This window comes from Entelurus aequoreus, linkage group LG11, assembly GCF_033978785.1.
Source record: "Entelurus aequoreus isolate RoL-2023_Sb linkage group LG11, RoL_Eaeq_v1.1, whole genome shotgun sequence".
Classification (NCBI taxonomy): domain Eukaryota; kingdom Metazoa; phylum Chordata; class Actinopteri; order Syngnathiformes; family Syngnathidae; genus Entelurus; species Entelurus aequoreus.
The window spans coordinates 47,418,057-47,433,704 of NC_084741.1; the positions used below are offsets into that span (position 1 = coordinate 47,418,057).

Sequence of the window (15,648 nt, forward strand, 5' to 3'; positions counted from 1 at the left end):
TGAAGAGAACCATTTGAACCCCGCATAATTATAGGGATTTGGGGACGGAAGGAAAATCTCCCCCTCACCAAGAAATCTAAAAGATCTGACTGTGAAAAGTAATAATGGTATTTTTTTTCACTCCTTACTGCTGCTGCACCTACGTCCTCCCCTCCCCCTTTAGTCGTCATCCCCACCCCTTACCCTTCACTTCCCTCCCACTTTTTTTCCCTCTCACTCTAAAGAGCACTCAGTCTCCTCTCTTCCTTTTATTCCCCGCTCCAACATGTTGGCAGGAGGAGGCGGAGGAGGATGCTGCGCTCAAACCTTGGTGCGTTCTTTCCACCTCTCCGGTCGGCGCACGGTGCCTCTGACTCAGAGCCGCCGTTCACTTGTATCTACCTGAAGGACTTAAGTAGGGAGGAGGGCGGGGAGGTCTCCAAGGTTCCTCAGGAGACCCGGAGCACTCACACCAGGGTACCCAGGAGGAGCAATAGCAGCAGGAGGAAAGTGGAGCACAGCAACTGCCCCTCATCTGTGGTGGAAACTATTACCTCAGACGTCACCGCCTCCTCTGGTTTCCCAGCCGCTTCTCCCTTCTCGGCTCCAAGATCCATGTGGCAGGAGGCAATACGGAGGAAGCGGTACCTCCTGGACCGGGCCGGGGCATCCGGCGAGGGGGTTAAAGGAGGTCAGGAGAAGAGGAGCAGATCCCGGGACTGGCTGTATGAGTCCTACTACTGTATGAGCCAGCAGCATCCTCTCATTGTGTTCCTGCTTCTTATAGTGATGGGAGCATGCCTGGCTCTGCTGACGGTGTTCTTTGCATCGGGGCTGGTGAGTTCCAAATCCCACACATGTTTAATGCACACGTTAATGCAGGGTGTGAAGTCATCACATTTCATCTGCTGTGGCAGCAGGATATTCCTGTTTAAACGGTCGGAATGAGAGCATCAAGACACATGGGAGCACAGACAAAAGAAATCACACCAAGATAAAGGTTGCCAGTAAGGACACATCAGGAGTGTGTGGCGCAGGGCACTTAGTCCACACGGGTGTCAAAAACACAAAGCCACACTCAAGTCTCTCTCATATCTGCACACATGGCAAAAAAGCTTGACAAACACTAATAGTCACTCGCAAGTCCCCAGCATGTGGTCCTCCTGGCAGCACTAATGTGATGGGAGCCATAGATAAAAGTAAGTGGGGAATAAGGGGCTTAGTTATTGTTTGAGTTCACGGTTGAGTCGACTGCACAAAGCAAGAGGCGATTCTCGGGCTCGCACTATTTTGACACGGTTATCTTCGCTTGGAAAAGCTGACAAATTTAGAGCAAGCAAGAAGCCACGGGCCCTCTGGGGAATACAACAGGGGCACGGCATGAACTGTACTAGTAGTTTAAATCTTAGCATGACTTTGTATTGTTAAACAACCATTCTATTACACATACCTGGTGAGAAAATCTACCTAGCTTTGTAAATTTATTATATTTCTTATGTTTGCTTAAAGTGAATTAAGTAACGTTATTTTAATATGATCAAGTATTATGGATGTGTTTCCCCTCTTATGCATAGGCCTATTTGCTATATTGTGATATTATTGTTAATGTTGACAAATTGTGGATGTCAACATGTAGTGAGTTACTCAACAATCCCCACAGCTATTCAGTACCTTTTTGTCTAATGTTAGTTAATATACTGTAAATTAGCAGCATTGGTTTATAAACAATCTAATTGATTTGTTTGTTTTGAGAAGTTAAACCTTTTTACTTCCCTCGTCAATATTTGTTATTAAAGTACCCGTGTTTTTTGTTTATGAAACTGATTCAGGCAGTCATTTCTCTTGATATCAATTAGTTTTTGGGTGATAGGTAAATAAAGTTAAAGTTAAAGTACCAATGATTGTCACACACACACTAGGTGTGGTGAAATTAACTTCTGCATTTGACCCATCCCCTTGTTCACCCCCTGGGAGGTGAGAGGAGCAGTGAGCAGCAGCGGTGGCCGCGCCCGGGAATAATAATAAAAATAATGGTAACACTTTAGTATGGGGAACACATATTCACCATTAATTAGTTGCTTATTAAAATGCAAATTAGTAACATATTGGCTCTTAATTAGTCATTATTAAGTACTTATTAATGCCTTATTCTGCATGGCCTTATTATACAACCAGTAAGTCATTAACTAAGAGTCTTCCCTCAATAACCTCAGAATTATTGCTTATTAGTAACCCTAACCCTAACTCCAACCCTAACCCTAACCCTAACCCTTATATGTTCCCCTAGTGTCCAAATAACTCTAAATTAAGTCGTTGTTACTTTAATAAGCAACTAATTAATGGTGAATATGTTCCCCATACTAAAGTGTTACCAAAATAATAATAAAAAAAGAACTTGCTGTACTTAGAACACGACCCTTTCCATCGTCGGACTTGATATGCCGGCCCCTTTTGGCGTGAAGTAACCTACAGAACTGGATACACAGTGTGGATAAAGACATGCAAAACTATTATTATGATCAACTAATTGCATGTTTTTTGTCATGACTACTTCAAATCTGATATTATTGAAAATATGATCAAAAAATAAATATAAAAGAATCGCCACTTCCCGACTCTTCCATCTCCTCTTCCATAGACACCATAGCCTGCTTCCTCATGCTCTTTCAAATTTTTTTTTAAGCATCTTCAGAAAAAACATCAGTAGAAGAGGACATACAATTGAATCCCAGCGGCTTACCTTCTTTTTCTCCCGTTTTTGAGCGCACGATCCGCTTTTTTACAGGTTCTAACTCAGTTTGTCTTCCCTCGAGAGTGCACCTGATTTTCTGAGTCGCATTTGGCTTGAGTCTTTTACATTTCTTCCATCCAAACTCCGACAAAAAAAGTGCTTCTGCGAAGTCAGAATCATTCAAATTTATCGCTGCAAATTACACTCCTTTTGCTGGGTTCGTCCCATTTTGCACAAGTCAATTTGCCTGGAGAGGTGCTCATATTTCCATCATTTGGAAATGCATGCAGACTGACCCCTTCTTCAGTTGTCTTGCTACAACATGCAACAATGCATCTGGCAGACATGTCTTTTAATTCCTTCAAATTATGTGCAAAAATAACGTGATTTTGGATGAAGGTGCTACCAAAACACATATTGAGTAAAATTAAATTGCCTCCTGTCTTCTGTATGTGACATCAGCAGGATGATGCATGCAATTTGTAGCTAATAATAGACCATTTAAAATGTGCTGAAACCTGTTCAAAACCAGCCTAAAATCACTACTGCTTCTACTTTGGTGGGAATTTTATCTGTAGACACTGTTTTGAACTACATAACTATAATATAAGTGCCAATGTTGTCATCAATAAAGGGGCCCTTTAATCATCAAAATAATTTTACAGATTTATTCTGTAAAATTATTTTGCATTCACAGTAAAGTTAAATTGCTTCAAACAATATGTCGCTTGATTTGAACGTTTGTTGGCCTTATTTGTTTTGGAACATTACATTTATTTTTTGAATCAATTAAAGTAAGAGACTACACCTTGGCAGTTTTAAAATAAAGATAATAGTCATTTGAACCTCCGTGCTTGTACAGGATTTATAATCTCATAGTATATTTTAGTTTCACATATTTTGGCAACAGATCATGTTCCATGTGTGATGCAACTGCTCTTGATAAAGGATTATAATAATACTCTTATGTAACAGCCTCACATAAAGTAGCACGCGTCACATATTGGGAAACGCTTTGCATTGTTTGCTAAATACCAACAGCAACTTCCATGCATGGTCAGAAGCATGTCATCAACATGGTGACTTTTGTCTGATTAGTTGCCAAAACCAGTCTTGAGAGGTTTAGATGAATGTATGGTTTTGTCCATTGTGACTTTCAGTATCTACAAACCCCGTTTCCATATGAGTTGGGAAATTGTGTTAGATGTAAATATAAACGGAATACAATGATTTGCAAATCATTTTCCACCCATCTTCAGTTGAATATGCTACAAAGACAACATATTTGATGTTCAAACTGATAAACATTTTTTTTTTTTGCAAATAATCATTAACTTTAGAATTTGATGCCAGCAACACATGACAAAGAAGTTGGGAAAGGTGGCAATAAATACTGATAAAGTTGAGGAATGCTCATCAAACACTTATTTGGAACATCCCACAGGTGAACAGGCAGATTGGGAACAGGTGGGTGCCATGATTGGGTATAAAAGTAGATTCCATGAAATGCTCAGTCATTCACAAGCAAGGATGGAGCGAGGGTCACCACTTTGTCAACAAATGCGTGAGCAAATTGTTGAAAAGTTTAAGAAAAACCTTTCTCAACCAGCTATTGCAAGGAATTTAGGGATTTCACCATCTACGGGTTCAGAGAATCTGGAGAAATCACTGCATGTAAGCAGCTAAGCCCGTGACCTTCGATCCCTCAGGCTGTACTGCATCAACAAGCGACATCAGTGTGTAAAGGATATCACCACATGGGCTCAGGAACACTTCAGAAACCCACTGTCAGTAACTACAGTTGGTCGCTACATCTGTAAGTGCAAGCTAAAACTCTCCTATGCAAGGCGAAAACCGTTTATCAACAACACCCAGAAACGCTGTCGGCTTCGCTGGGCCTGAGCTCATCTAAGATGGACTGATGCAAAGTGGAAAAGTGTTCTGTGGTCTGACGAGTCCACATTTCAAATTGTTTTTGGAAACTGCGGACGTCGTGTCCTCCGGACCAAAGAGGAAAAGAACCATCCGGATTGTTATAGGCGCAAAGTTGAAAAGCCAGCATCTGTGATGGTATGGGGGTGTATTAGTGCCCAAGACATACACATCTGTGAAGGCGCCATCAATGCTGAAAGGTACATACAGGTTTTGGAGCAACATATGTTGCCATCCAATCAACGTTACCATGGACGCCCCTGCTTATTTTAGCAAGACAATGCCAAGCCACGTGTTACATCAACGTGGCTTCATAGTAAAAGAGTGCGGGTACTAGACTGGCCTGCCTGTAGTCCAGACCTGTCTTCCATTGAAAATGTGTGGCGCATTATGAAGCCTAAAATACCACAACGGAGACCCCCGGACTGTTGAACAACTTAAGCTGTACATCAAGCAAGAATGGGAAATAATTCCAACTGAGAAGCTTAAAAAATGTGTCTCCTCAGTTCCCAAACGTTTACTGAGTGTTGTTAAAAGGAAAGGCCATGTAACACAGTGGTGAACATGCCCTTTCCCAACTACTTTGGCACGTGTTGCAGCCATGAATTTGTAAGTTAATTATTATTTGCAAAAAAAAAATAAAGTTTATGAGTTTGAACATCAAATATCTTGTCTTTGTAGTGCATTCAGTTGAATATGGGTTGAAAAGGATTTGCAAATCATTGTATTCCGTTTATATTTACATCTCACACAATTTCCCAACTCATATGGAAATGGGGTTTGTACGTGGGGAATCTTCCTTTTTCTTTTCTGACTTTAGTCACAACTTGTGTTTGTCCCACTAATGTAATGAATGCATCTGACCAAGCTTTCTGCATTCGTGGTAAAGCTTAGCTAATGTTAAACAGTCATGGGGTTTTACTCAGAAGGAGCCAAACTGAAATGTGTTTGAATGTAGTGTTAACATTTCTGAAAATATACCAAAAATAAACCATTTTAACAACTGATTTCTAGGCAGAGATTGTCTTATTATCTTGAGTCTTCCTGCCCTACATCCTGCCTTTTTGCTCCGTCTATGCGAGATTGGCATGACCTTTGCTCCACCCTTTCATTCTCCATCCTCCTCTATTTCAGTCCATCCTTCATTCTGGGCCTGCCATCTCTCACCTCCTCATATTTCTCGCCCTCTTTCATTTGAATCTTATCATCCCCCTTTCCTGCAAACTGGATGACCTAAATCCTGCTCCGTTTTGGAGCTCTGCTCTGGGCGAGACAAACGCTTTCTGCGGCCACACGCATCCCCTCCTGTCCTGCTGCATTGACTGCGTTCATGGGGACGAGACAGAGGAAAGATGGGGGCGGGGGACAGGAGAAGAAAACGTCAAAGCTTTGCAACAGATGGAAAGCAAATACTAAGATCAAAGCAACTACATGTAAAAAAAAACAAATACAGTACTGACCCAAATATAAGACAACCCCTGAAAATCCTCTTAGAAAAAAACACAAGTATGAGATATATTGAATTGAGTGTATAAATCTCTAGAACCCAAATATGATACGATCCATTGTTTTAGTTTTTTTCAACGGACAAATACTGTCTTATATTCAAGTCAATGCATTATTAAATATAAAAGAGGAACTACTTTGGGGCCCTTTTATTTGAGCAACAATTAAAACATTGTTCACACTATTCTATTTTAAGTTGGAAATAATTATGATTTGAATATTTTCATAGCTTTTGAAAAAAAACTAATTCTAAAGACAATTTTTAACATTATATGAACCCTCGAGACATGAAATAACACCCGCATATCACCTTTACACTCTTTTAATCCAAAACTTCACCCTTGCCCCCGGTGCCGCTCACACTGGTGAAGAAATGATGAATGAATGATAGGTGGTGGTCGGAGGGGCCGTAGGCGCAAACTGGCAGCCTCGCTTCCGTCAGTCTACCCCAGGGCAGCTGTGGCTACAAATGTAGCTTACCACCACCAGGTGTGAATGAATGATGGGTTCCCACTTCTCTGTGAGCGCTTTGAGTATCTAACAATAGAAAAGTGCGATATAAAAACAAATCCATTATTATTATTATTATTATTAATATAGCAATGCTGTCTCCTGTCTGTGCATGGCCATGATACTGCACAACATGTTTTGATTGACATCTAGTGGCCAATACTATTGTAGAATTTATATTAATTGTCCATTTAGCCATGTTTATGATTAAAAATGCTCAATTTAGCCCCAAAGCACATAGCATATGCTTCAAAGCACGATGTGGCATGGGACGACTGTACGTGAACATTTTTTTATACATTTTTAAACAAGCTTGAATTTAATTTGATGTATGTTTTGTACTAAATTAAATTCATGGGACTGAAACTGTCAAATAATTATGTGCAAAATAAAACTGTGGAAGTCGCTTACTTCCGGGTTCGTCGGGCCACCAAACACAGACATCACAGCTCCTTTTCAGGGCTTTCAGACACAGTTTTTATTTTTCAATAAAGTCTTGAGTGCTTTTCAGCAATTTGTCTTTTAGTCTGTGCGAATCCTGCTCTCGCCCTCGTTCGCTCTCGTGCTCCAACTCCAGCCACCATCAACAACCCTCTCTCCTTCCCAGCTGCTGCCTTTAACAGAGCGACAGGTGATTAGATAAACGCGCCCAGGTGGGCCATCTACTCACCTGTCGCTGATCTCGAAGCCGGTCCTGACACATTCCGCTTCGCCGCAGGGCCACGCCCCTCCAAAAAAACATTTGAACATCATTAAAACAAACTTTCCTAATTCAATTTGTTTTCCATTTAAGACAGGCACTCAGAAGGAGTCAATGGGACTATGTTGGGATATTTTCTATTGTAATCTAATCAGTGACAAAGCAGGAAGCGATAGAAATATGTTTGTAGGAAAAATGTCATATAAAGCGCCAAGTTTAACTGAATTGACATTTTACATGCATTTCTCCACGCAAATCAGGGCCCCCCACAGATCGCACTGCTGTACTAATAGCGCGTGAAGTGCGTACAGAGAGGGGTGCCCCCAGATTAAACACAGTCCGATGAATCAGGTCAATTTCTAATCTGTACAAATCATGGGCTAATTAATGCGAGGAACAATAAAAACAACAACAAAATCAATTTCCAGGTCAAAGAAGTCACCATCCGTCATGATTGTGTTGGACTTGTGTTGTACTTTGCTATACTTTGTATATTTTCCTGTTAGCGCTCTTCTCTCTTAGTTATGCTTCCTCTGTTGGCATGTCAGGCACCTGTTTCTTCACCTGTTCCTTGTCATTAAATAGGAGACTCACCTGTCCCTATAATTTCCAATCAGGAGAGTTTATCTTCCAACGTCGTTTACCCGCTGGTGCTGGTTTGTTATTTGTATTTGCTGCGTGTACTTTCTGTTAGTGGTTTTTTTTCTTGTTCTATATTTTTCTTGTTTAAAATGACTTTTATCTGCACGTCGCTATTCCTGTCTCTTTATCCTGGGGTTACACCAACAATACCAAGCCACGCCGTGACAAAAGAGCCATTTCCATACAATCTTTATAAAGGAACTTACTATATTATACTATATGTTCTATTCATACCATGCTATAGACATACATTACCTCAATCTGTTTATGTTACACCAAATAACAGTCTATACACCAATATACACCAAATAACAGTCTCTCCAGGATTTCACAATGTGTGGATCGTGCAAATTTCCCTGCATGTTTTGGCCAATATGCATTTTCGCCAATCAAAATTGTCTCTGAGCGACACTCAAATGTGCACGTCAACTGTCTAATCAAACCCTATGTTTGTTTCGTGTGTAGACGAAGCGGAAACAGCAATGTGTAACAACTGACCAACTCTTATGTTCAGTTCAGTTCAGTTCATTTTGAACATGCATACAATACACTGTAATGCATCACATATTTCCAGTTGTTTCATTACAGCACGTCCGAAAAGGAGTAGGAAGAAGCTGAGATTATTTAATCCTACCCATTATCATACCATAGCAATTTTATCCTATTTCCTTGTCCTCTGTAACATAGCAGTAAACAAATAAATAATAAACAAATAATATACCATAGTAAGTAAACAAATATTAAATACATAAATAATCTTTGTCTCTGTAAAAAAAAAAAAAAAAGGGTTCAAGATATTCATCACAATTCTTGTTCTGTGTTCTTCCCAAGTAGCTTAAACCTACTTCCTGTTCAAGTCTACTGCGCACCACTACGCTTGCTGGGTTATGCAGTATATAAACATGTATTTCTTCTTTGACAGGTATTTATTTATTTTACATTTATTCATCCATGTAGGGTAATTAAGAACAGATTTTAATTTGCAATGCTGACTTGGAAAGAGGCAAAATTTACATGACGTAGATGAGTGATGGTAATCTTTCTCTTATTTACCAACACAAATTAGTGCTTTAGATTGCTTTCAACAGTTCACTAATGCTCTTAACGTGCGGGATAAATGTGTTGGAACATGGACAAACACTTTTCGAGAGAAAAACATACACGGAGAATGTCTGCAAACTGTGGACAACGGAGCAGACAGCGGACGATAAGAAATCCTTTTGGTGGTGTTTTTTTCTATAGTTATTAAAACATGCATCTGGGGATAGGTTGATGAAATGGTCTCTAGTGTGTGAATGTGAATGTGAATGTTGTCTGTTTATCTGGCCATGCGATGAGGTGGCGACTTATCCAGCCTGAATGCAGCTGGAATAGGCTCCAGCACCAATCAATTCAAAGGGGGGGGGGGCTGATTTATGATGTAGAATAAACTTTTACAAGCTCTGAAGCGAGAAAGCAGCTCACCAGCTGATGATGTCAGTACAGCCAGCATAAGGAAGTCGCCTCTCTCTGATCAATGCACCACTAAATATAGGTCCTAAATTTTAACGCCTATAATAACAATATCACTAATACTTGGTTAATATTCAGGTTACGAAATCTAAATGGAGTATTGTTGGCGCTTTTTGGATGGTTATTTATTGGGTTTTATGGTCGGAATGGCTTCCATTGGCTCCAGTGTAAGCGGACATTTATTTACGAGTTGTAATGCATTAAAAAAAAAGACAAATGTGTTATTTTCTCTCATAAGGAATGTGAACGATAGACAAAATTCCGAAAAAAAAGTGCAGTTCCCCTTTAATAAATGTATGACTTTTAGAGCACCATACTTTTCTAAAAGACTAAACATAATGCAGTACACAGCGTTGTCATCATGGCTGGATGATACTGGCACACTGGGAAACACTGAGGCCCATCAGCAAACTGCAAGTCCTTCCTTCTAGAAAATGCAAAGTAGGGATCAACATCCCCCCGAGATGAAAGAAGCCAAGATTGGATGTTTCTTTGATCGATGCGACTCTTACATATTAATGTGTAATTTTCAACATTTGTGTTGTCCCTCGAGCATTAGGAAGCAAGAATAAGCTGAGTTATATTTCTCCCATCACTAAGCGACGTCGTGTTCACCTTGAAAGAAAGTCCTGAAATTGTTATAAGAACTTCCAGATCTCAGTGTATGTCTGAAGCAGAATCAAATCCATAATGGATGTGTTTTCAACTCCTCATCTTACTTGATGTGCACTCAGTTAAAAAGGAGGAATGTAAAAATTCCATATTGATTGCTGACTTATACAATACATATGCACAGCACATGTACAATATAAACACTGCCAAACAAACATGTAAAAAGATAAGATTATTATTTCATAATAAAGAAATAAGCCATTTTTCATTGTGCAAAGTAAACGAAAACCTAAATGACTTATTTCTTAAATGTGCAACTAATTCTACATTGAGGTGTCCTTGAGCAAAGTACTGAACTGCTAAATAAGTTGGAAATCAGCACGACATATGAAACTCCCATTACATATAATTCATTTATTAAAAGTTGTAAAAGATGTGAAAGGATATGAAACAAGTCTTTACAGATCAACACTTGTTTTGTACGCTATATATATTTATATATATATATATATATATATATATATATATATATATATATATATATATATATATATATATATATATATTTATATATATATTTGTGCAGTCGAGTGCAGTCTGCAAATGTGGCAAGGTCTGCAAAAACCCGACGGGTCTAAAGATACACCAGACCAAGATGGGCTGCCTAAGGAAACCCGTGGCGCAACGCACAGTGCCAGTACCCTGTACGGCACCTGATGAGACGGAGGAGGATCTAGGCCCGGACACTCCCCACAGTGCCCAGAACCTCCAAGCACCACCGGCGCAACCCCAAAGCAGACCGTCAGAGCATCGTCGGATATTGTGGCCCGCTGCCAACAAGGAGTCAGAGTGGAAACAGTTTGATGAAGATGTTAATACAGCCCTGGAAGCAACAGCCAAGGGTAATGTGGACCAGAGGCTCAAGACAATGAGCACATTCATAATTGGCATTGCATCAGACAGGTTTGGCATAAAGGAACAACGTGCCACCAAGACTACCAGTGCAGCACCAATTCCAAACCGGCGGGAAACCAAGATTTCCCAACTCAGACAAGAACTGAGAGTACTCAGGAGCCAGTACAGGAAGGCAAGCGAGAATGAGAAGGCAGCCTTGGCAGAACTGAGGGGTGTGGTAAGGGATAGGCTACTCACCCTGCGACGTGCCGAGTGGCACAGGAAGAGAGGCAAGGAAAGGGCCCGCAAGCGCAGTGCCTTCATTGCAAATCCATTTGGATTCACAAAGAAGCTGCTGGGAGAGAAACGCAGTGGTCAACTCTCATGTCCCGAGGAGGAAATCAACCTCCACATCAAGAACACCTACAGCGACGGCATGAGAGAGCAAGACCTCGGCCACTGTGCAGCCCTCATATGCCCACCAGAACCCTGCATCCTGTTCGACATCAGTGAACCCACCCTGAAGGAAGTTAAAGAGGCAATCAAATCTGCCAGAACAGCATCAGCACCAGGCCCAAGTGGAGTTCCGTACAAGGTTTTCAAACAGTGTCCCCGCCTGTTGGAGCGTCTTTGGAAGATCTTCCGGGTGATCTGGAAAAGAGGGAAAGTACCTCAGCAGTGGACGTACGCAGAGGGAGTATGGATTCCCAAGGAGGAAAATGCAAGGAACATCGAGCAGTTTAGGACAATCTCCCTCCTCAGTGTTGAGTGCAAGACCTTCTTCAAAATCGTTTCCAATCGCCTCATGGGATTTCTCCTGAAGAACACCTATATTGACACCTCGGTGCAGAAGGGAGGAGTCCCAGGAGTTCCAGGGTGCATCGAACACACTGGTGTGGTAACACAGCTGATCCGTGAGGCACGAGAGAACAGAGGCGATTTGACAGTACTGTGGCTGGACCTCGCCAATGCTTATGGATCAATTCCACACAAGTTGGTGGAGTTGTCTCTGAGCAGATACCACGTTCCAGAGAAGATTTGCAATCTCATCCTCGACTATTACAACAACTTTAGTCTGAGGGTGTCCTCTGGCACTTCGACATCAGATTGGCATCGTCTAGAGAAAGGTATCATCACAGGCTGTACAATCTCTGTGTCCCTGTTTGCACTGGCCATGAATATGCTTGTGAAGTCTGCGGAAGTAGAGTGCAGAGGCCCTTTGTCCAAATCCGGCACCCGGCAACCTCCGATTAGAGCATTCATGGATGATCTCACGGTAACCACAACATCAGTGTGTGGTTGCAGATGGCTCCTTCAAGGCCTTGATCGACTCATTAGTTGGGCAAGAATGAGTTTCAAGCCCTCTAAGTCCAGGTCCTTGGTCTTAAGAAAAGGAAAGGTAACCGACCGCTTTCGCTTCAGTCTGGCAGACACCCAAATTCCATCTGTGTTAGAAAAGCCAGTGAAGAGCCTGGGCAAGCTCTTCACTGGTGATCTGAAGGATACCGCTGCACGTCAAGCTACCAGCGATAACCTCAACATGTGGCTCTCAGCTGTGGACAAGTCAGGACTTCCTGGGAAGTTCAAGGCCTGGATATATCAGCATGGCATCCTGCCTCGTCTCCTCTGGCCGCTGCTAATGTACGAATTCCCAATGACCATCGTGGAGGGATTTGAGAGGAAGATCAGCTCGTCCCTGCGCAGGTGGCTGGGTCTGCCACGGAGCCTAAGCAGCTTTGCTTTGTTTGGGCACAACACCAAGCTGCAGCTTCCTTTCAGTAGTCTGGCAGAGGAGTTCAAGGTTTCCCGGGCCAGAGAAGTCCTGCTCTACAGAGATTCTGCTGATGGGAAAGTATCGTCAGCAGGTGTGGAGGTCAGAACAGGAAGGAAGTGGCGTGCCCAGGATGCAGTGGAGCGGGCAGAGGCGAGGCTGCGGCACAGCACCCTGGTGGGAACCATAGCCACTGGTCGGGCTGGGCTGGGTAGCAACACCAAACCAAACTACAGCAGAGCCAGAGGAAAGGAAAGACGAAAGCTTGTCCAGGAGGAGGTTCGCGCCGAGGTGGAGGAGGCTCGCTTCAGCAGAGTGGTGGGAATGAGCAAGCAGGGGGCCTGGACCAAGTGGGAGCACATAGCTGGTCGCAAGATCACCTGGACCGAACTCTGGAAAGCGGAGCCACACCAGTTTAAGTTCTTGGTCCAGTCAGTTTATGATGTCCTCCCAAGCCCTGCTAACCTGTTCACCTGGGGCCTGATAGACGCACCTGTGTGCCAGCTCTGTCAGAAAAGAGGATCATTAGAACACATCCTCAGCTGTTGCTCAAAGGCATTGGGAGATGGCAGGTATCGGTGGCGCCACGACCAGGTCCTGCGGGCAATAGCAGACACCATCTGCATGGGCATCAACACCAGTAAGCGGCAACACCCAACCAAGAGCACAATTGCCTTTGTCCGAGCAGGAGAGAAACCTCAACCCTCCAAGAAGACCCAGGGGGGCATGCTAACAACAGCAAGGGACTGGCAGCTCTTGGTTGACCTGGGAAGGCAGTTGCGATTCCCAGACATCATCGCAACTACAACACTCCGGCCAGACATGGTCTTGATGTCTGGAACCAGCAAGCAGGTGGTACTCCTTGAGCTAACTGTCCCCTGGGAGGACAGAATGGAGGAAGCTCAGGAAAGGAAGAGAGCGAAGTACGCAGATCTTGTGGCTGACTGCCGGAGGAACGGGTGGAAGGCCCGCTGCGAGCCTATTGAGGTGGGCTGCAGGGGTTTTGCAGGCAAGTCCTTACACCGGGTCCTGGGGCTCCTTGGGATTTGTGGACTGCACAGGAGAAGAGCCATAAAAAACATTTTGGAAGCGTCTGAAAAGGCTTCACGTTGGCTCTGGTTGAGGAGGGGGGACGCGTGGCGTAGTGCGCTACCTGGACACAAGTCGAGGGACTGATCACCCTCGGCTGGGTCGCCCGGGTGAGGGTGTTTGATTAAGACCCGAAACACCCTATGACCCCGGGAGAATCACTGATGATGTGTCCAGGTTGCACCATGAGGTGTATTATAGTACGTGTATTCACATGTTTGGTTTAATTTTGAAAAATGAATGAATGTATGGTACAAAAATTTTCCTGGAATAAACAGTATGCACATTATAGTGTCTTCAGGTGTTTTTTAGGGAGCTCTTTGCGAATGCGGTGTGTTTTAAACTGTTTAAAAACTCTCCATTTTACAACATAATTGTCTTGTAAATGTACCCTATGCCTCAGCATCATCCTACCTCTCCTGTACCTTGCATGCTTTGTATCCAATGATCTATTATTTTTTTTACTGCTCAACCTGTTCTAAGCTGTTTATACCTTGGACTGATGGCCAACTCTCACAAATAATCGTTTCATAACATTCTGCATGAAAATCAGCCATCAAAGTCAATACATTATCACATCAGGCCTTTATCATATTTTGGATATGAATCAGATATCTGATGATGTGACTTCAGTGTAAGTGGATGGAGTGTATGTTCCCTGTCATTTTGTGTTATGGGAATAGGTCAAGCGATGTAGGCACAGACACATCTATCCAAACTACAAACCAGCTGTAAATAAGAAAAACAATAAATGCTTGAAAGGACATATATACTGTACATATGTATATATGTACATATATACATATATTCATATATACACATGTATGCACACATATGTAAATAATATGGTTTGACTTTTACCTGTGGGCCTTGTCTGTTCCATATATACTCAATGTCAGATTTGGTCGCAAATGGGCAATTACCTCCTACTCCACCTCTGCTCACTCAAATGCCATCAAGTGCACTAACAGTGTTAGGAGGTACATATTACCATCCCCAAAATAGTGCACTTGTTCCCTCAAATTGAAGGTTAAGTCTTCAAAAATGTGCAGAACATAACATAAATTGAATATCAATCAGAGATGTGAAGTTCATGAACGAGTAGAGTCTTTGGAACGGCTCCTTCAAGCGAATGTCGAGAACCGATAAGCATTTGAGAGCAGTTCATTAAAATGCAAATTGCAAAACGCTACTTTCTTATGCGTGCTACCTGACTCGACTGGAGCTACACTGACTAAAAAAAAACACCAAGGTCAAGGGAAAGGAAGCAACATCGATGCACTTTTCTGGGTCATTGCTTTGTTATGGATTTAAGTAGCCAAGTTTAGGTGTACACACCAGGTATGGTAGTCCAATTTTAAATTCACATTTATCTTTTGTGCTATTTTTTATTGTATTTATATTTGTATTTTATAAATAACATATAATGTATTATCCATCCATCCATCCATCCATCTTCTTCCGCTTATCCGAGGTCGGGTCGCGGGGGCAGCAGCCTAAGCAGGGAAACCCAGACTTCCCTCTCCCCAGCCACTTCGTCCAGCTCTTCCCGGGGGATCCCGAGGCGTTCCCAGGCCAGCCGGGAGACATAGTCTTCCCAACGTGTCCTGGGTCTTCCCCGTGGCCTCCTACCGGTCGGACGTGCCCTAAACACCTCCCTAGGGAGGCGTTCGGGTGGCATCCTGACCAGATGCCCGAACCACTTTAACTGGCTCCTCTCCATGTGGAGGAGCAGCGGCTTTACTTTGAGCTCTCCCCGGATGATAATGT

At 42.6% G+C, this 15,648-nt stretch overlaps 2 protein-coding genes across 2 annotated transcripts in view; both read left to right on the plus strand.

Annotated features, from left to right (window-relative positions):
• Positions 1-15,648, plus strand: part of LOC133660183 (adenylate cyclase type 2-like) — an 83,829-nt gene that overhangs the window by 1,191 nt on the left and 66,990 nt on the right. The window contains exon 2 of the mRNA XM_062063419.1: positions 276-816. Within this exon, the coding sequence (XP_061919403.1) occupies positions 292-816 (525 nt within the window). The 5' untranslated portion in view covers positions 276-291. The remainder of the gene's footprint in view (positions 1-275; positions 817-15,648) is intronic.
• LOC133660182 (uncharacterized) lies at positions 10,765-13,965 on the plus strand. The gene has a single exon (XM_062063418.1). The coding sequence runs from the start codon at positions 10,780-10,782 to the stop codon at positions 13,963-13,965; it is 3,186 nt and encodes a 1,061-aa protein (XP_061919402.1). The 5' UTR covers positions 10,765-10,779.